At 37.9% G+C, this 20,152-nt stretch overlaps 2 protein-coding genes across 2 annotated transcripts; one reads left to right on the top strand and one right to left on the bottom strand.

Moving 5' to 3' along the window:
- The first annotated feature begins 6,398 nt into the window (after positions 1-6,398).
- LOC103969176 (uncharacterized) lies at positions 6,399-7,622 on the top strand. Its single transcript, XM_009382641.3, has 2 exons — positions 6,399-7,077; positions 7,288-7,622. Exons 1-2 carry the CDS (start codon positions 6,646-6,648, stop codon positions 7,294-7,296), a joined length of 441 nt encoding a protein of 146 aa, XP_009380916.2. The 5' UTR covers positions 6,399-6,645; the 3' UTR covers positions 7,297-7,622.
- Positions 7,623-9,933: 2,311 nt separating this feature from the next.
- LOC135596179 (probable protein phosphatase 2C 12) lies at positions 9,934-18,796 on the bottom strand. Its single transcript, XM_065088130.1, has 9 exons — positions 18,271-18,796; positions 16,399-16,570; positions 14,080-14,236; positions 13,941-14,004; positions 13,607-13,714; positions 11,794-11,919; positions 11,480-11,715; positions 10,631-10,833; positions 9,934-10,548 (listed from the first exon to the last, which is right to left on the bottom strand). The coding sequence occupies exons 1-9, from the start codon at positions 18,463-18,465 to the stop codon at positions 10,514-10,516; spliced, it is 1,296 nt and encodes a 431-aa protein (XP_064944202.1). The 5' UTR covers positions 18,466-18,796; the 3' UTR covers positions 9,934-10,513.
- Between the last annotated feature and the right edge of the window lie 1,356 nt (positions 18,797-20,152).

Below are 20,152 nucleotides of genomic sequence, written 5' to 3'. Positions count from 1 at the left end.
TTTAATTACTACTCTTTGAATTATATATATACATATATCAACTAATATTAAATTACAAGTTGTGTATTCATTTGCTTTATGATCGAATGTCTGAAACCCTCAATAAAAAAGGTAAATGGTTGTGTTAAATTACTGCCTATGAGTAATGAAATTATTAATATTACGAGAAGACGTCGAGGGAGATTTAAGGAGGTTTTATTAAAAATTATAAATAAAAAATTAATACTCTTATCCTAATAGAGTACTATGCGATAATGTTCACTCATGACAAAGAAATGCAGGTTCAAGTTTCTTTGCAAAGAGAAGCGAGAGGTCTTCATCCAGTGGAGACACATGCACGCATCATTTCCTTGACAACTATCACTTCATTCACATTCTGCTATCAGCAAGAGTTACATCCAAAGCTTTAGACGACCAGAAGAGAGAACTCCAAACCGAGAGACCCTTCTCCTGTCTACATAACGAGGACGTTCCATTTCTGATTCGCATAACTCAAAAGCGACGCCATTTCCTTGTCGCCCTCGATGACACCATTCCGGTTGTGGTCACATTTCCTCATCGCCAACCATGCCTTGACTGTTGTGAACCGGAGACCTGCGGCCTTGAGAGCGTTGCGGAGCTCATCCCTGCTTATGCGTCCATCCTTGTTCTCGTCAGCTCTTTCCAGGAAATCCAGGAACCTGTCTCGCCCCATGATCACAGGCATAAAATACATGTTGTGAAGCTGCGAGATTGGAGCTAACTATATGGTGTGCAATGGGCTAAATGGTGTGCTGTGATCAGCTCGGCAGGAATGCAACGTATATATATATAGAGCTCCACCCAACCTGATGTTCATCCTTATCTCATGAAGGAATCGCCAAACGCTGAGCTTCATGATGAATCGTATTCTTATTCTTACTATACCATATTAGTGGCACAAGTTGCGGCACAGTCTGAGAAGAGTTCACTGAATTCATCCAAGCAATTCACCTTACAGTCGAAGCCACCACCTGAAGGCTACTTCAAATTCACAACGATGCATCCTGCGGAGCAGCAATTGAACAACATTGTTGACTGAGTCAAAATTTTGAAATGGTCAAGACAAAGATAGAAAGATCAATGGTAGTCAATATATCCTAATAATAAATTACTTCTTTCAGAAGCTCATCGATACCAATCGCTAAAATCACAGGAAGAAGATAAGGTTGCATAATAAATGCTCATCAGAAGTGCAGGAAGGGCCCCAATATGTCTCTTTCTCAAAATTCCCCACCACAACGTACGCATATACTTAGGCTATTCATTAAGGTTAGTTTGCTATTATTTGTCCATCAACATCATGCATCAGTTAATTCATTCTGCGGTATATCAACTTTCCCACACTGTCTGTCTCCTAATAAATGCTTTCCTGAGCTTGTAGAGCCGAATGCAATGCACTGTTATGTTGCGTTCACGTATGTCAGTGGTAGTACTGTTTTCTTCTTCTGCATGAAGTACTCATCGTTGTAAGTACGTGAACGTGACCATAATTTTCTTCCATAGGATTAAGCTTCCAGTCAAAATAACTCTACCCTATCACCCAAGTGCCGCAGGTGAAATGGCCACACTGCATGCATCTTTAGCTTTCCATGAACACGGGATGGAGTGAGGGAGAAACAAGACAAGTACATATCTGCCCAGACATTCGTGAGGCTCTCTCCACGTACACGTACGAGTCCATGCAAGCAGATGCCTCTCGAGCATTTCACGTCACTGTATGCCTCAAACTCCCACCTCATCCACCTTTCTAAAAGATTCTTGAGGCACGCTTCGTCTTTTGTCACCACACTCGACACGACCTTCACAAAAATATTCCAAGGAAATATATCATTACAGAGATAACAATGCTCTTTGTGGACATCCAAAGTATATTATCACAGAGTCCATTTCGAAGAAGAGATGCCTATACTATTATTCCTTCAAGGGTACACCAAGGCATCATGTTGGCTGGTAATTATCTCGACATAAACTTAATAGAACTGACAGGAGAAATCATTCATGCCCATAGCATCAAATAATTGGCATTTGCGGACATCACAAGTTAGTGCACTCAGGCATTCATTCGAATGAATGCTAACTTTGACCGTGCCAGCATCTCAGGAGGAAGATATGATGGGACAAAGTTCATAGATGGACAGAAGGAATCACCATAGTCATCACACATATTAGAGAGGAATGTGTGGACCCATGGCATCCAATTATTGACATTTGTGGACCTCACAGGGTCCCACCACTGGGCCACGTGATCATATGCTGGAATCCTAATCAAATTGGCTTTACACAAACTCACCACCTTGGACCGATCTTCTTCGTTTAAAGACGGAGTTCAGTGTCCTTTGCTGCTTGAGCACCATGAAACAGCCAAGAAACTTCAGTATTTGGGGGGGTAAAGGACACATCACCCAGTAACCATTCATGCTTAGGGTCTGCCCTGCACTATCCACTGTCAAAGATTCTCTTGCATTAGATTTTAATATTGTTATTAACTGTTGACTATATGTTGATCATCCTTGCCTCATTTGTAGCTAGCCTTGGAACTGGAACTGAGGTGGAGAATGTATGACTCAGACACAGAAAATAACTGATGACATAGTACACATGCACAATTACCTACAGAATTTTCCCCAAGACAAGAAGCCTCCTCAGTAGGAGACCAAAGCAATGGGAGATCCCCCATGTATCCATCCCATGAGCACCACCCCTATGCATTGCTGCAACTTTGAAGAGGAACCATCCAAGTTCGACCATTTCTGATAGCTCCAACACTATACCACTCCGGCCGCCAGCATGTGAGTGGCATCTGTAAGTTTGGGGTGGGAGAAGCAAAGCTCTGTTATCTAGTTTTTGCTCTTTAATTGTCGGTTCAACCTCCAGCCTTTCACACAATCAAATGCCAACATGAATGGGAGATGTGGTGAAGCATGAGAGCATGCATGTTAAGGCCACCAGTGCAATTTTTCCTGGGATACATTCTCCCATTGGCAATGTACATAAACACATCTTGTAAAACAAGAATATGGAGAGGATGTGACGCAGAATCAATCTACTTTATATGATATTTGAATAAATTTCATTAATTTAGATATATTTTGCATAAGTTAATCATATGACAAGATGAAGGAAACAATAAATATAAAAAAATATATTAAGTTTATTATCATCGACACAGGAAGATTATTACTATATGTTTGATTTGATATGATTAAATTTTTTTATTTTATATAGTTTACGGTATATAATAAAATAGTTAGAAATATTATAATACAATGATCAAAGAGAAGGATTGATTTTTTATGGAATGATTCTATCGTCTTTATACATGTGCGAGTCTTTATTACGTGAGTTTACGATTTGATTGAGAAAGAATATATTTTATTTATTTTATTTATTTTAATTATTATATATTTTTTTTCTTTCTTTCTATCTTTCTGTCATTAAAAAAATCCACTGATACTCCTCTCATATGAGGATGATATATATATATATATATATATAACGTTATGAATAGAAAAAAATCATTAGATCAGTTAATTGAAGTGACAATAGCGTCAGCCATAAACAAAGGGAGAAGAAACAAAAGAAACACCAAACCGACACCCAGCGTGGGGCCCGTCGGATGACGTGGGAAGGAAACAGAGGGCGCGATCTGCGGGAGATCACGTGGTCTTATCGGGCTGTCGGCATCGCCGTGTCACGCGCTTGCCGACGACAAAGCCGTCAAAGATCGGTCAACGGGAGCACAACACACCCTCGTTTCCGTCGAGCAAAGGCTGCGCCTTCTACTGTGATGGAATGGCGAGGGATGACCCAATCAATCACAAGTCCTCTCACTTTGACCTGCTTGGTTTGGTTGCTCCATCCCCTCTCGGTGTTCCATCGCCATGGATCTGACCACCCAAAGGCCATCGGATCATGCTGTGGTCGCTTGGCCTCACACCGCGGATTTGAGGGACTTGCTATTATCCATAACACTCGAATCATTCCTCCTTGATTGTATACAGTAGTTGAGACAACTTGAATTGCACTTCCCAGCAAGTGGTAGTACAATCTCACCACTGATCTTTAAGTATAATCGGATTTTATGAAGATTTCCTAAGAAATGGAAGCTCGATAAGCGATAAATATATATCGAATATCAAGATTACGGGCAACTTACATATTACTCTATAATTAGTTATTTTTGATATCTTAACCCTTATATTTTTAAAAATTATATTAAGATATCTGTACTTATAAAACATTTAATCCATTACTTCAATAATTATTTTTTTATTTTTTAATCTTATTAAATTATTTTTTTAAACCTTATATAGAGATCGAGGGTAATTTATAATTAACCCTCAAAATTACATGAAAATATCTTGTGACAATAAAGATAATATATACTTGAGATCTTAATTGATTATACATAATATTATTATTATTTTTCTATTATCTAACCCTAGAGTTTTAACTATTGTTGTATGCGTCTCATGTATGTTCTTATTGCATGCTTGAGCAACGGAAAAATTGCTGTCCACCAATACGTTGAAATTTATGTACAAATTTATCAATTGTCTTCATCGATCCATTCTTAGATCAATGGAAAAGATATCGACCACCATAGGTAAATTCATAAGCACTCACTTTTCGTGCAAAGATAATTCATTTAAGTATAATTAAGTATCTATATATATACACGGGTTGATTAGTATATTATTGTGTAAATGATGAGTTTCGAGTCCACATATGAGTTTCGAGTCAACATATCAAATAACGTACATAATGCTCACACGTGGATTTGAGCTAAATTAAGCTTTTATCTTTGACATGATTTTGTATTGAGAGTTCAAGTGGAATTAGGAACCTTAATGAGTATTATCTTTATATATAATTTATGATATTGTAATAAGAGTGAAGTTGAGATTTTTTATTTTGCTGAAAAAATTATTAATAATTAAGTAAAACGAGTACAAGCATTTCCCCCACAGTCTAAATGTAAGAGACTAGAAAGATTGAAGCGCCATTCACCTCTCTAAATGTATATATACTAACTTATAATCTTCAAAATTATATGAGAAGATAGCAAATGTCATAAACAGAATTCAACAAGTTTCATATTCTTTTTGAAGCATCCGAATCAAACATTCGGAATCTTTGATTCAACGATAATCTTTTTCGTTCTATCATTTATTGTAGCTTATGGGTCATCTTTGATTGCAGCAAGCTTCGCAGTAGAATATGCTCCTATTGTTTATACACCTGCGATCACGAAAAAAATCAATTATCACTATCGTCAACGCGTAAAACATACCCTAAACTATTAATAGTTTCAGATAAAAATCCATCATAATTTAATTTAAATCAGCCCTCGGTGGATTTTATCCATTTAATTAATTTAGGAAGAGAGCATATTTGAATTTTTAACGTTATTATATCAAAATTTATAATAATTATTCTGTGTAAAATGGATATCGGGGAGCAACGAGTAAAATTGAGATTTAATAAAACATTGAGAGAGTAATGATAATGAATAATGTTTTTGGTTTTTAGTCTTTTTTTTTATCTCTCTCCTCTGAAATAATTCTTGAAATAATTCAAATACCTATTTGAAACTTTTGAAATAATTCTTCAATACCTATTTGAAAACACACTAGAAATCATATGATATATTATACTATAATTCAAATAAATATTTATAATCGTTAATGATAGGGGCAAAAATGGCGAAAGCTAACGTACCGTCATTTCGGGCCCTCCTTCTAACGTACCGCGACGGCCCCGAGGCCACGGCTAAAAAAGTTACTTACCGTAACAGTTAAGGAATAACATCATTCATATAAAAATTAAATTTTGACATATTAGAATATTTTAATCATTCCAATAAAAATACTATAAAACATACTCGAAAGCATTCCGATCTAAATGGACTCCGAGCCTCAATCAAATCAACTACAAACCTAAAAAATATGATATCGCAATGATTTAGTGGCAATAACAACTAAAAATAGGTATCACTTAAGAGTATTTTTTAAGGACTTTCACAGTATTTTTAATATATTAATAAATAATATTATAAATATTATTAGAAAAAATACTATAAATGAGTCTATAATAGTTTAAATCCATAAAAAAATAAATAGAAAATTTTTAGGATATTTTAAGTATTTTTTAATTAAAGATACTATATAATATTTTTAGAATATATCTAAAATATAAATATTTTTCTAAAAAAAACCCTAAAAAAAGAGATGAACTGTTGAACAGCACTTCATCTTCCCTGCCACTCGTACTTAATTTCTTCTGACATTGACACCAGACTTGTATTCTTTCTTGCTATGCTATTAGAGTGCAACCAACAACTCACACGGCATATATACCCACATATATTTCAAGCTCACACAAATAGACCCCAACCATAGACGGTAAACAGTATGTGACACGTCTAGATCCTGCTCTACGCTACTCTACCCCCTCCCTCCTCAGCCTCACTCTTCTCTCCCTTAACACCCTACTCACTCAGCCTCAACCTCAAGGGGTGATAGAACAGATCTCTCTCTCTCTCTCTCACACACACACACACACGCTTGTTTGGTTTGTGCTTAGCCATTTACTGGTGGAACATGTAAGGCAAAGCTGAGGGTTATGGGTTTGATGGATCACCAGAGTGGTTGCGGCGGAGGCACTGCCCCGCCCGCTCCTCCGATGAGCCCGCGCATCTCGTTCTCTTGCGACTTCACACTGGAGGTGCCCACCGTGCGCGCTCCCGGCCCGCCACCCGACCCCAACTTCGAGTTCTTGGTCGGCAGCCACCCGATGATCACCGCCGACCAGATCTTCTTCAAGGGCAGGCTTCTTCCGCTCAAGGACAACCACCCCTCCGGTTCCAGCAGGGGTATGATCACCACCCTCCGCGACGAGCTCCGAGGCAACGAGGAGGCGTGCGGACAACCGAGGGAGCGGCCGCCAAAGGCTCCCATCAAGTGGAAGGAGCTTCTCGGGCTCAAGAAGTCGCGTAATCCAGCGGCAAAGAAGTCCGATAAGAACGAAGGATCCCAGCTCGGCAAATCTATGCAGGTGGGTGGTACTATTCCATGAACAAGAAACCACAGTGGTGCTATGATAAATCTCGTGCTTGGTTTCTTCCATCTCTTACTTACACTGCCTTGTTGCATCTTTGTTGCATATATTTACATGCAAAGGGCACCCGACACAATCTCTGCATAAGATTAGAATGCCTGATCGATCGATGTGGGTATTGTCATATCTTTAACTTGTTTCTTGTAGGAACTATGAGGGCTAAAGATCAGCCTTGTCTACATACCACTAATCAAGCAAGCATAGTTGCAGCAAAAGTCGTGATGTCTGTTTCTACATCTCTTTGCTGATGTTTTGTTATTCATCAAGCTGGAGATGGTTCATTTCTTGGAAACTAGGATCAAGGTGGAGATGTTCTGTGTGGTATTAACTCTCTCTCTCTCTCTCTCTCATCAGTCTTGTGTATTGCTGAAGGAAATATAATGTGTTCTATGGTACCATAAGATCTGCCTATTTTCTTCTTCTTATACGTGTGTGTAGCAAGGAATTTTATGGTGTGATGAATACAAGATGAGGTTCCTTTATGGCTTTGATCTGCCACCAACGCTGTTCGGCCCATCTTGGGTGGGAAACAGTGCTGCTTTTGTCTTTTAGGCTCAGGTGGAAGGAAGAGAGAGAGAGAGAGACGCGACACATTGCAGGGTGAGAGAGAGGAGTTAATATTATTTGAATCGATTCTGATGCTTCCGCAATACTATATTCATTTATGTCACTCAGCTGTTCCCTCTGGGATTTGAACCTCTTCTCTCCTCCTCCTCCTCCTCCTCCTTCTCTTGGATGTTGATCTGTCCAAGGAAATCAAGAAATTACGAGTTAATCGAGGCTCCGATCGGTTGATGTCTTGATGATGTGACTAAGATTGAGTCTGTCATTCAAATCTTTAACAACGATATCTTATTATACTTGTATAAAATTCATAAGAAGAATAAATATATTTAATAGCTTTTGATGCACAAAAGCAAAACGTACGTGGCAATCTGAGCGTCTCATACCGCAGCAGCGGTACTCCTTTCATGACTCGAATCTTGTACTCGGTCTTTGGCCTCAAAGTTCGCAGCCGAAGAGTAGTAATCTTTAGGTACTTTAGCCACCGGGCTTACTCTGTGCCAGTATGAACAACACCATCTCTCGAAACCATAACGGCAGCCTCTTCATCATGTATGGGACTCTTTCAGCATTAACCAGAGTTGCAGAAGCTTTTGGGAAAGAAAATACATGGCCTACCATTTCGCTTTTCTTCTTCGCCTATGACAGTCCACTATTCACGACAACTACTGCAGAAGAGGCAGGAAAAATGATTCCAATTAAATCAGGCACTTGCTGTTAAGTTACTCGATAGATACGTGGAGCAAACGAATCCAGTTTCAACTCCTTAACGTGAAGGTGGTTTTTGAAGCTCAAGTAGTTACCGCCCGAGATAAAAGAGTGTTGGGGGTGCAAATGTGGGAGGGACATAATCCCAGCTATATATGGCGAAGAGTTGTTGGCTTGCGATGGCTGCTGCAGAATGATGTGAGATGGCGCGTCGGGGAACGACCACTCCATCAAAATCTGACAAGATCTATGGATCATAGAGCAGATAGGTTTCAGGTGTTGGTCCCCTTGCAATAATGATGGAGCTTTTGTAACTACTGGAGATGTTTTGAGCCACTCGTTCAAAAGCCTGCATCGCATAATTACATCAAATATGGAAGAAGGAGCGGCCGGAGTTGGCCACAACACCAGCCAGCTTGTGCGGTGTTGACGCAAGACACCATTTTTATCTTGAACATACAGGTTGTCGAGTTGAGCTAGCTGGCAGTTTCATCCTCGGATCGAGCAAACACTAGCGATGGATGGAGTCAGTCCTCCGCGAAATGGATTCTTCAAGACGAATGTTGATCGATGCTGTCGTGCCAAGAAGGAAGAGGTGTTGGGAACATAAATCACGAGTCTGCAATCGGAGAAATAAGAAGAGGAGGAAAGGCAGAAGTAGTGAAGAGAACGAATGCAGTGCGTCCTATATAAGCTTTAGATTTCGTGAGCGGCTAAAGATTTGGATGTGGCAATGTAGTAGGGATGAGTACATCCGCCGAGATCTAATAACCCTACGAATGACCCGGTAAATCCTTGTCCATCTCCCTCGACCTCTTTGTCTCCATCCGTCTCTGCTGATGATACTGGAAAGTCTCTGGACCTGTGTGCATGTGTTGTGCTGCAGCACGGCATGCATCCAATGTACGGTTTTATCGCATGGTGTCCCGCAAGGGTTCATGCAGCTATCGATGACGTCCATGGCTTCTTCCCACAACAGTGGGTCGGAGATCAGAAAGCTACTGTCCCAAGGCTAAGAGCCTCGATCATTCATTTCATTGCCTGCAAAATCTCCGGGTACTTGGCATCCACATTCATGTCATGTCATGAGTTTAAAGGTATCGTCTCTCTGGTGGATTTGCTCTGGATTAAGACTTTACGCAGCAGTGGAGATGACACGACATTGTTGGGCAACCACTTGACTTCTATTTTGTCTAATTCCGCAGGAACGAGGGGGGATTTACTTCATCGTCTGATACCTTAGCGGCAATTGCGTATGTACTCCCAATGAGGAACTCTGTTCTTCTGCTTGTTCTCAAAGAAAAGAAACCTACAACTGTCGGGTCTGTAGGTAAGAGACTATGCCCAATTCTTATCTTTTCTTTTCTCAAGAAAAGAAACATATTTATCGAACACCAAAAGAAGAATCAATCCAGAAACATCAACTGAGGTGCAGCATTTGCAATTGCTTGCCTATTATGTTATTATGCTCACAACAACCAGAACTACTCCAACACATTGTGGGAAACTACAGTTCACATCTAAAAAAGATGTCAAAATATCACTAATTGAATAAAATATACCCAACCAGAACGAAGCCTTGAGAGGCACATTTCATCATATCCTATGAATTCCAATAAGTAAATCAGGAAATCCATCTACAGCATGAATCAATTAGCACGAGAAGCTTTGTCCCTTTTGCCTATTGTATGCTTGGGAAATTTGATGCAACTTCCCAATGTTTTACACTATGTACGGTTGAAATATTACCCCTATATAATGATTAATGTATGTGGCGCCGCATTTAGGAAAAGAATTATAGTACACTGGGACCTTCTTGACCAGCGGGACAGCAATGATGAACCTGTTAGTTCTTCGCATGATCTTCAAATGACGATCAATAAGGTGCTCACCGGATGACATCCAGCTTTACAACTAGAGCCAGTTTCAACCTCGGTAAGCAAGAACATCAACAACCATTCATATGAAATCCCTCGTGAATGTGCTAGTTTCCTCCTTTCATGTTAAGCTTTACTCGAAGACAGGCCTCCCAGCATCTTCTCATTGGCAGAATATGCACAAAATCTTGAGCTACGATACATATTGACACTAATAATAATATCTACTCACTTTCAGAGCTCCTTCTTGATGAGGAATCTGGACAAATGAGAAAATAGAGCAAAGAAACTTCAGTCTTATGCACCTTAAAGAGCATGAAATGATCATCACTGGGGATTACCTCTGGAAGACCTTTTCCCTTCCATTGCTTCCTTCTTTTCTTGGCAACTCGGGCAAAGGAAAGGACCATCCCATGGATGCAAATTTCCAGGTTGTGATGAATCAGCATGGACAGAAATTCCTTCACCAGGTTTCATCTCCACCTGGCAAACTGCACAAACAAAAAGTTTGAACATGTTGCGGATGGGATACTCGGCCTCTAGCCTGCAAGTCACACAATAAGCATCATCAATCATGAAGCCAAAAATCACTAAGCTTAGAACTAAAAGTTGGTCAATATTTATTTATTTTCTGCTACTGAAGCTAGACATTTTTGTGTAAATGTGTCCATGTATTGATCTGCCTTTGTATAGCCATAACTTTCCAAATACAGATTAGGTAAGTGCTTATTAAATCCAGATCTGCTTAACTGAGTGATCAGATATGTCTAGAATTTAAAAAATATCTGAATTAAGGAACAAAATATTCAAAAGCCTGAAACTTGTGAAGATTGACAATAGATCAATAGAAATTCACAAGAAAAAATTTTGTACCAAGGACCTTGAAGTATCACATGCATTGCATTGAACCAGAGGTAAGCCCTTTAGTTAGACTTTACCTCTTTCTCTCTCTGTTTCTTAAATGGTGAGTGTTTGTGCTAACAGCATGTATGTTGGTACAATATTCATGAGTGCCATGCTAAACACCAACTGGCATCAGGGCCTAGCATAGGACTAAAATCTAGATCATGATATCAGATTACTATAACAATCATGATTGACACAGATAAGTACAATATTCAAGCATCAAAAGTGATAAACAATTACCATAAAAGATATATTTACAGGAAAAACACAAACAATATTCTAACCTTTGGGCCAGTGATGCAGATCCTTCCTCAAATATTTCCTCCACTACATCTGGCTCTGGAGATTCCCCCCTCTCTGAATGAGAAGATGACTCTGAAGACTTCCTGCGGAACATATTTTTGAATACCCCCATCCCTTGCTTCTTTGGTGGTACACTAGGGGTTAACTTCTCGGGTGGTAACATATCAACCACAATGCAGGTGGTATCATCTCGTAATCCTTTTACTTGCACTGCTTCCTGAAAATGAAGAAATAAATCATGAAGAAAAAATATTCAAAACAATTTGAACAAAGAAAAACCGTTAGGAAGTAGTACTTTAACAATCTGATTGGCAGCAGCATCTGGTGGTAGGCCTCGAGAGCAATTGAAGGCCATTTCAAAAGTCAAAGCATCCCAGACACCATCACTTGAAATGATCAGCCGCCCGCCGGAACTGGAGAGCTGTAGTAATTGTAAAAAACCTATCTCAGTGCTGCTTTATAAAAAAATGTATGCGTTATTACAGAATAAAAAATAGCAAAAATAATGACTTAAACCTTGGGCACAGAACCCATACCATTTTGCTTGGTATCATATTTCATGGCATGTCACTAGAAAAGATTTATTGAAGTGTTGGTATACTTAGTATCATATGGAAGATTACATATTGGTAAGTGGTCAGACTTGTACAATGTGATTGGCATACCACAATCCTTAATGCCATGGGAAAAAACATGCGAACGTAAGATACATAAAGAACTGATAACCACAGATCAACTGCATGCCACTAGAAGACTCTTAAGTATGAACCCATTTTAATATATTCTATATAAACATAAGGCACACAAGCTGAGAATTGTGCAACTACAATTTGCCTAGAACAGAAAAGATGTTCAGGCTGTAAAGAAAAGACCAAAAAGTATAAAATACAGTAATATAAACCTTTTGCTTCAGGATATGCAAAAGAAGCTGTAAAATAGATGTGGCTGTCATGAGTGTCAGATTTGGAATCTCCAACAACAAGGACATACAGAAGGTACACAAACTCCTATTTTTCTTAGTTGTCCCACCTGATGGAGTCCCAACACCTGCTAGGTTATCAATCAAAGATTGTCGTCCCAATCAGCATGTGTTAAGACACCAAGTGAAATCTACTTACTCACAATGAGCCAATCAAATCCTGAGTTGGGGGCGCCGACATATGGCTAGGCCAAAGTTTGGCATGTTTTGGTCGAGACAGCTAAAGTCCATGCCATGACAAAAAAGGTACTGGCTTGTTACTTTGCTACTTAATGGGAATGCTTAAAGTCGCCTGTTGTGAGTTGGGTTGTTGAGTATAATTGCTTCTAGATTTGATGACCTTTTGAAGAATATTCATCGACATTAGGTGGCTCCAGAAAAGCTCTTTAAAGAGTTGGAAACACTGATTGGACTCGATGGGATACATAAACTTGGAAAAAGTGATGAGCTCTAAGGGAAGCATGTGAAAAAACCATCAAAGGAGTCAAGTCATACTAGTCCTATCACTTGTGATTTGGACAAACGGTGCAACTAGACATTTTCATCTCAGGTTTTTCAAGAACACATTTTAGTCTGGTAAAAGAGAATGACTGAGAGACAAAAACCATAGATGCACCCACTCCCATTTATTATAAGACACTCTGTTTCTTAAAAATTAAATTCCAATTAAAAATTAAATTTCAACTACACAACTTTTACATTTAGCAACTATGGTTAATTTTGGTTATCTATAAGTAGATCTAGTTTAGAACTTTAGATAACTGAACAGAGTAGATTGACTTAGCACCAAGCAGGAAAAACTGCTAAAATGGTCACAACTCAAACACAAAGTTCAATCCAATCAACAAAAAACAATTTTGAGAGAGAGACATTGACGAAAGGAAAAAGTATTCAGCTAAATTCAAATATCAAAATAAGAATTAAATACTCAGCAGACCCTTTTAAAGCGAATTTTAAGTCACAAAATATATATTTGGGGATGATAAAAATTTACACTACACGATACTTAAGCACGTAGTATGTACTAAGCATATGACAATAAACAAACATCCTGACACCCATCATTAACAGAACGAATGAAAATAACTTTTGCATGATAAAAAATTGTCCGAAGCAGCAGTTCCCAGACCTTTACTTGCTTGACATAAGGAACTGGAATTATATATTCACCAACATCCATATCTCCAATTGATCTTGATAAGCATAATCCACCTGGCCAACATCTGAGAGGACCTATCTGAAAGAGCAAATGATCTCTGCATTAGGAAAACAATAAGGCAAATACAAAGATACTGGCTCTAAAATGGTACTTTGCTAGAGCTATGAGCAAGCCAGAGTTAGAAGAAAGAGAGATTATCATGTATGATCATGTAGATCTTTTGAATGATTAATCCAAACACAGAAGAAGCTAAGTGGACCTAATGAGTACAAGACACCATTTTTACTTTTTTTTCAGGATTTACCTCTACACCTCCGACAACGTTCAATCGTCCAACCTCACCTCCACTTGCTGTTATACGCTCAACCCTGAGGAAGAGTGAAGTATAAAGCACAGAAAGATAGAAGCAGTTACCAATAGAATGATTCTGCAAAATCACTTACTCTTCTTCATTAACATCCAGCCGATGGTCTGCAGACAAACAATAAATAGAACCTTCGGCGGCAGATTCAAGTATGCATCGTGAATCGCCAACTGATGCTACAGTTACTACCCATCCATCTATTATGACAAATGTGACAGTAGTTCCTGAAGAATGTGCTGAAAAAAAATAAATCCACAAGAAATATTCAGCTCAGTTTTATTCATAAATAGACAAGGGAAACTTAATTATCTATGAATTGCAGAAATCAACATCAATGAGAGAAAATTCCTGAACCTTGTAATATAGTAGATACTGTGTGAATATAGCAGATATTGTGTAATACAATAATTCCATAAATGACCTATCCAGTTGGAAAATATAAATTATCAAGTCCAAAAATCATGCTAATATATGTATAAGGTCAGTAAATATAGAACAAGAAAGGGTGGGAGACCTCTAAAGTCAATTAGGACTAATGCTTGTCTCTAAAGTGCATTAAGGCCCTTAGTTTGCTTCAAGCCCAGGTGTAATGGAAAGTTCTCATGTAAGCTAGATGCACTTAATATGAAAATTAACAAAATTAAAATGCAAAATGAAACATCAATAAAAAATTATTATTTACCTGCCATTCAATAGTAAGTGAATAACCAAAATATTGATTTTTGCTTATTATCTCAAATAATATGAAGATGACCGTTTACATCTTACACAAGTATCAGCAACAGAACACAAAAGTAAAAGAAAAGCAAAAGCAATAAAAAAACAAAGAAAAAAACAAATAAGCAACTACAGCAATTCAAAGTATAAATTGGAAGACGCTGCAGAGATACCAATGCATATGCGAGAATAAGAAGTGCACATATCCAATGCCATGTTTACAAGGAAAAATGTACCATTTGTGTTGGATGAATGACCCCAATCCAATTAGTGGACAGCAAAACTATGTAAACCAGCATAATTCTCACCCCAAGCACTAATATTAGATTATTCATTATCTTTATCTCAAAACCACATAAAAGTTATGTTGCATGCATAGATATGATTGGTATGATCTGATAAGAATATATATGTATACATATATACCAAAAAACATATTCAATCATTTATGTGCAGCATTGGAAGCCATACAAGCATAACATAAGCATCCTGAGACTCGTTCATCTCCGAAAGTTTATCCTATGTGCCAAGGTTATTGGTCTCAAGTCTCGACAACAATGCCTTGCCTCTAGGATGTTGCTTATATGAACTATTCAATATGTTACAATCTAATTAAGTGCTTACTTAATATAATATATATTAGTTATGTTAGCAAGACCATAACCTCACAGAATACTATACGATTAATGCAAGTGCCTGTACCTTAGCATGCCTTGTTAGTACAATCATTGAATAAGAAATATTTACATACAGTTGGTGCAAGAATATAGTCCAGATAAGAAAAAAAAAAGTTCCATGAATTGAAGGTTTAATTCACATAGGAGCATGGGTAAGTCACCAGCAACTGAGCTGCCCATAAGTCTAATGTGCAGCAAGTAGCTCTTTTCATATGTTTTGTTACCTTCAAGAAAACTACTTGCAACATGTGCAAATGTAAACAAACCTTTACATGCTACAACCTGAAATGTTGTATGTTGTACAAAAGTAAGGTTGAGACCCGTACATAAGTTTTATATAAAATATTAGAAAAATAAGTTATATGATATAAAGTAGTATATAATAGAAGAAGATAATATTGATACAAAAATTAAAATATAAAAAATCTAACGTAAAGTATAAAATGCATGATACAAAATGGAACAAGAAAATAGATAACAGATACTAAAATAATACAAAATATATAATAAATGTGAACATAATACAAAATATAAAATGATATCCAGAAATAAAATCAATATATATTATCAAAATAAAAATAAAAACATCATTTAGATCAAAATATACAGTCTATTGTTATGTACAATAGGATATATTTGTAATGGATGTTAATGGGATAATCTCACCACGTAAAAGGTACCGTTATTTAACCCATAGTCACCCAAATAGTTGCACCTGAAGTAATGATTGCACATGCAAGCATCCAAAGAACTAAAATCAGCCAGTTTAAAATATTTGTATTTGCCTGAAATCAGCCAGTTTAAAATCAGCCATTATTTAAAAGGTACCATTATTTAAAATATTTGTATTTGCCTGAAACTATCACATGCATGCATTAACAGTTGCAGGCAACCAAATACTGCAGAATTATTATATACACTGTATAATCTTACAATGGATTCAATATAGCTTTGATATTTAAAAGTTGGGAGATTGAAAATGCAACGTTATACAAAAACCACACCTTTAGTTTGAAAGTCTTTATCTGTTTTCACAAATCCTGCAACCAAAGCTCTTGGTAGTGCCGCTAGCCACTCGTCTCTATTCAGATTTGAAGGAATAGCATATAAAATATTATTCAAAAGATTTTCCTTCGCATAAATGGCAGCTGCAGAACCATTATGTCCATCAAAGATCTGTAAGAACAAGCAGAAATATACAGCATATTAGACAAAACACCAATAGTAAGTGGTTAGAATTCATCATCTTCAAACCCACATTAGAAAGAATCATTATTTGATGTAGTGCCATAACAGAAAAATACAACTTCAAGTGATATTTGCTAGTACATATGTTTGGTTGGGACATTGTATTTTTTTTTACTTATTAATAAAAATATCCAAAGAGCACAAATTACAGGATCAGTAGAAAGCCCCATGAGATCAGCACAGCAGAACAATCAGATCAGCCTCATGTCGTCAACTGACAATTGTGACCTTCCTAATAAATTATATGGTATTATGGATATGCAACAGATCATAAAGCACAATCCCAATTCAGGAAGGGGTGTTATTGCGCAAAATGATTTCTGTTTAATCAAAGCTAAAAGGTAGCGAGAGAGTAGTCATCATGAGCATGTACATGAGAATAAGTTATCAACACCAAGGGAAACAGAAGACCAGACAGAAGCCAAAAAAATATCTGAATATGTCAACGTCTCAGAATATGTGGAGCAATTGTCTCAAATGTACCCTAGCAACTCAGAGGTTGGCATGTTAATTTTCTATTTCATCATGGAAATCACCTTTCTATATACCTTGAACAGAAAACTTGCTTCAATTTAGTAGTTCCATGCAATGAACTTAAGAAAAATTTTGATAAAGTTAAATCTTTGAGCAGGTTAGGCATTCCATCTTCATATTTTCCATATGTTTTTTATGAATTTTTTTTTAGTTTGTTAAGATTCAAAGCAATTAGTTATGTTTCTCTCAATCTAAAAGAGATAAATCGCATTCGAAATGTCAAATAAGTAGTAGATACAACATGAAAGAGTTTTAAAGGGAAAACCATCAAAGACAAACAAATAATTTTATGTGAATATATATTCCAATAGGACTATAGGGAATTCACAGCAAGGGTATAGCTTCTTAAAAGTCGCTTTTAACTTGCTCTAACGTTTTTATTTTTTCCTTCTTTTTTTTTGGGGTCTCTTTCAGATGGCAGGGATGGATGACAGAACCATCAACTTTTGTCCCAAGATGTTACATAAAAATATGAAAAAAATTATCACAGCAGGACGAAAAACAACATCAAAGGTTTAAGAGATGTTGGAACATTCATGATCAAATACTCGAGTACTATATAAGTCGGCCATAAAATAACTGAAGTAAATGGCCATCAAAGAATTAAAAAAAAGAAAAAATAAAATGATTCCAATCAACAGCGTACAAAGTCAAACTCAGAATTTTTTTTTTTTTTTTTGACAAGCAGACCCCAGAAGCAACTCAAGATTGATTGCCTAATAAAATCAAGAACAACCTTCTCATCATAACCATCAGCCTAACAATGCTATAGAGGCCCCGAAATCTTTCATCAGTCCAAAAAATTCAAAACTGTTACAAAAGGTTAAATCACCACACAAAATTTCACGATTACCTTTATCTCATAGATCAGTTTTTATGCATCAGAACAGCCAAATAATATCATCCAACATATCAGAACAGCCAAATAACCATCCAGAGGATACACCACAAACAAAACCCCGAACAAGGACCCGTTAAAAATCAAGACAGAAAGCCGCACGCATTATAGCAATGACACAAGAATTCAGGAAGAACGAACACAGAAAGATCGGCCCCAAAAGAACAAGAACTTCAAAAGAGGCGAAGAAAATTACCGCGAAGACGGCGAAGGTGGTGACGCCATCGCCGGGCACGCGCTGGCACTCGGCCTTAAGGAAGGTGAAATCCTCCCCCTTCTTGCTCTGGCTGGCCTGCCCGTAAAGAAAGTCCGGATTCTCGATCTTTTCGCTCGTCGACTCCCTCTTCAGCAGCACCCCCAGCGGCATCGCCCTCCCCGCCTTCGCCGCCATCCCCCAAGAATCAGATAAAATCGCCCTCTTCCCCGCTCAATTGCACCACAACCAACACCGCCGCCGCCAATACCGGGTAGAGTTCCCGTCCGCCTCTAATAATTACAAAAGAAAAACTCGCATTCCCCTTTCCAAGACTCGATCGAATCAAGAAAAAGCCAGAACCAAAAGCATCTGGTTCGGTTGCTGCAATCCAGCGTAAATCCACGCGGAGAAAAGAAGAGTGGATGAATCGAACGAACAATCAACGGAGAGGGAAAAGATAAAAAGGAAAAAAAGATCTTTTTCTTTCCTTTCTTTTGGAATTTTTGTTCAAAATTTTTCCTCTCTCTCTCGCTCGCCTACTTTTAAAGAGAGGGGGAGGGGGCGGAAGAGAAGGCCGGCCTTCGGAATGGGCGTGATGTGATGGCCTCCTCCTTCGGTTCTTTCTCCTAATGAAAACGTTGTTATACTCGAGAATCGGTACCCGAAACAACACCCGGATGATGGTGACCGTCGATTGCACAGCCGCGTGAGCGTGATCGGAGTGGGTCAACGTGGTGGGTTTTCGGTCCAATTGCAGAGGTCCTGAGGAACGCGACACAGGTTTGACCCGATCTCCCCACAGTTACTTCGTTGGAAGGACTCCGAGCGAGGCATGACGCAGAAGCGCGTCTTCGTGTTGACGAGTCATTCGACGGCCACGAGTCCAGCACGTGCCAATCGGGAAGTGGCAGAAAATTTCATGTGCATTCCCCAAACCATCGACAGTAATTAAATAGGTGGACGGCCGAGATTCAATTTGGGCACATACTCGATATTCTATGTAGTGACTTTGACTCTGCATCCGAATAATCATATTTCACGTTTACAATTTATTTTCTCGTTGGATTCATCGCCACCAAACATCAATCGACGACGCAACCGTCAGATGAACGATCAAAGAACAGTGATGTTGAGCGGTATAGAGTGGGTTTTCGCGTACGCGTTGGGAGTACGGCCGTCCACGAGAAAAGGAGGAGAAAACGAAATCGAAACAGGTTGACGATGACCGCCTCGGCATTACATTTCCTCTCTCTCTCTCTCTCTCTCTCGCTCATGGCCGTTGAATGTTACGATCACGCGCGTTTTCGTACGCAATTGTAGTGCCATTATTATTATTTTGGTTTGGGGGCCCACTGACCAAGTAAGCCATTAGTTAGTTATGTTGTGTCCTCTTGTCAAGTGTAATATAGTTGGGCAATCATATTCGTAGTCGACATTTGTTAATATGAATTATGATGATTATTAAGCATAATATAATGACAGGACTTCTTCGTATAGTCGGTGTAAGAATCGCATATGTCAGTCAGTCAACGAAGAACATGAATAATAGCATTTCTATATTTGTGAGAGATTAATGAGTTCTTATTATGTGAGATTCTTTAAAATCATAACATTTATATGAAAACTCTAACTCTTATTTGGGGCTAATTATATATTATTTATTATAATTAATTATTCTTAACATTCGGATCTTTATCCTTTTAAAAATTATATTAAAAATAAAATATTTAACACTTACTCTAACAAAATCTATCTCTTTCTCTTGATTTTTAATATAATAAAATTATCTTTTTAATACGATATAGAGATTCCAATGTAATTACTTAAAGATAATTAATTATAAAAAATAATTTATAATTAACCCCCTTATTTTCTCTCTCCT

The sequence above is a fragment of the Musa acuminata genome, chromosome BXJ1-10 (assembly GCF_036884655.1).
Source record: "Musa acuminata AAA Group cultivar baxijiao chromosome BXJ1-10, Cavendish_Baxijiao_AAA, whole genome shotgun sequence".
Taxonomy (NCBI): domain Eukaryota; kingdom Viridiplantae; phylum Streptophyta; class Magnoliopsida; order Zingiberales; family Musaceae; genus Musa; species Musa acuminata.
Note: the sequence above shows the minus strand (reverse complement) of the source record. Positions and strands in the feature narration are given on the sequence as shown.

What these genes read in the sequence shown, in the direction of transcription:
- LOC103969176 (XM_009382641.3), top strand. Translation starts at nt 6,646, where the DNA reads ATGGGTTTGATGGATCACCAGAGTGGTTGCGGCGGAGGCACTGCCCCG.
- LOC135596179 (XM_065088130.1), bottom strand. Translation starts at nt 18,465, where the DNA reads ATGGCGGCGAAGGCGGGGAGGGCGATGCCGCTGGGGGTGCTGCTGAAG. An exon ending in CTTATGTCAAGCAAGTAAAG is followed by an intron (nt 11,920 to 13,606) that starts GTCTGGGAACTG and finishes CAATTACTACAG; the next exon opens with CTCTCCAGTTCCGGCGGGCG. An exon ending in AGGGAAAAGGTCTTCCAGAG is followed by an intron (nt 10,549 to 10,630) that starts GTAATCCCCAGT and finishes TCATTTGTCCAG; the next exon opens with ATTCCTCATCAAGAAGGAGC.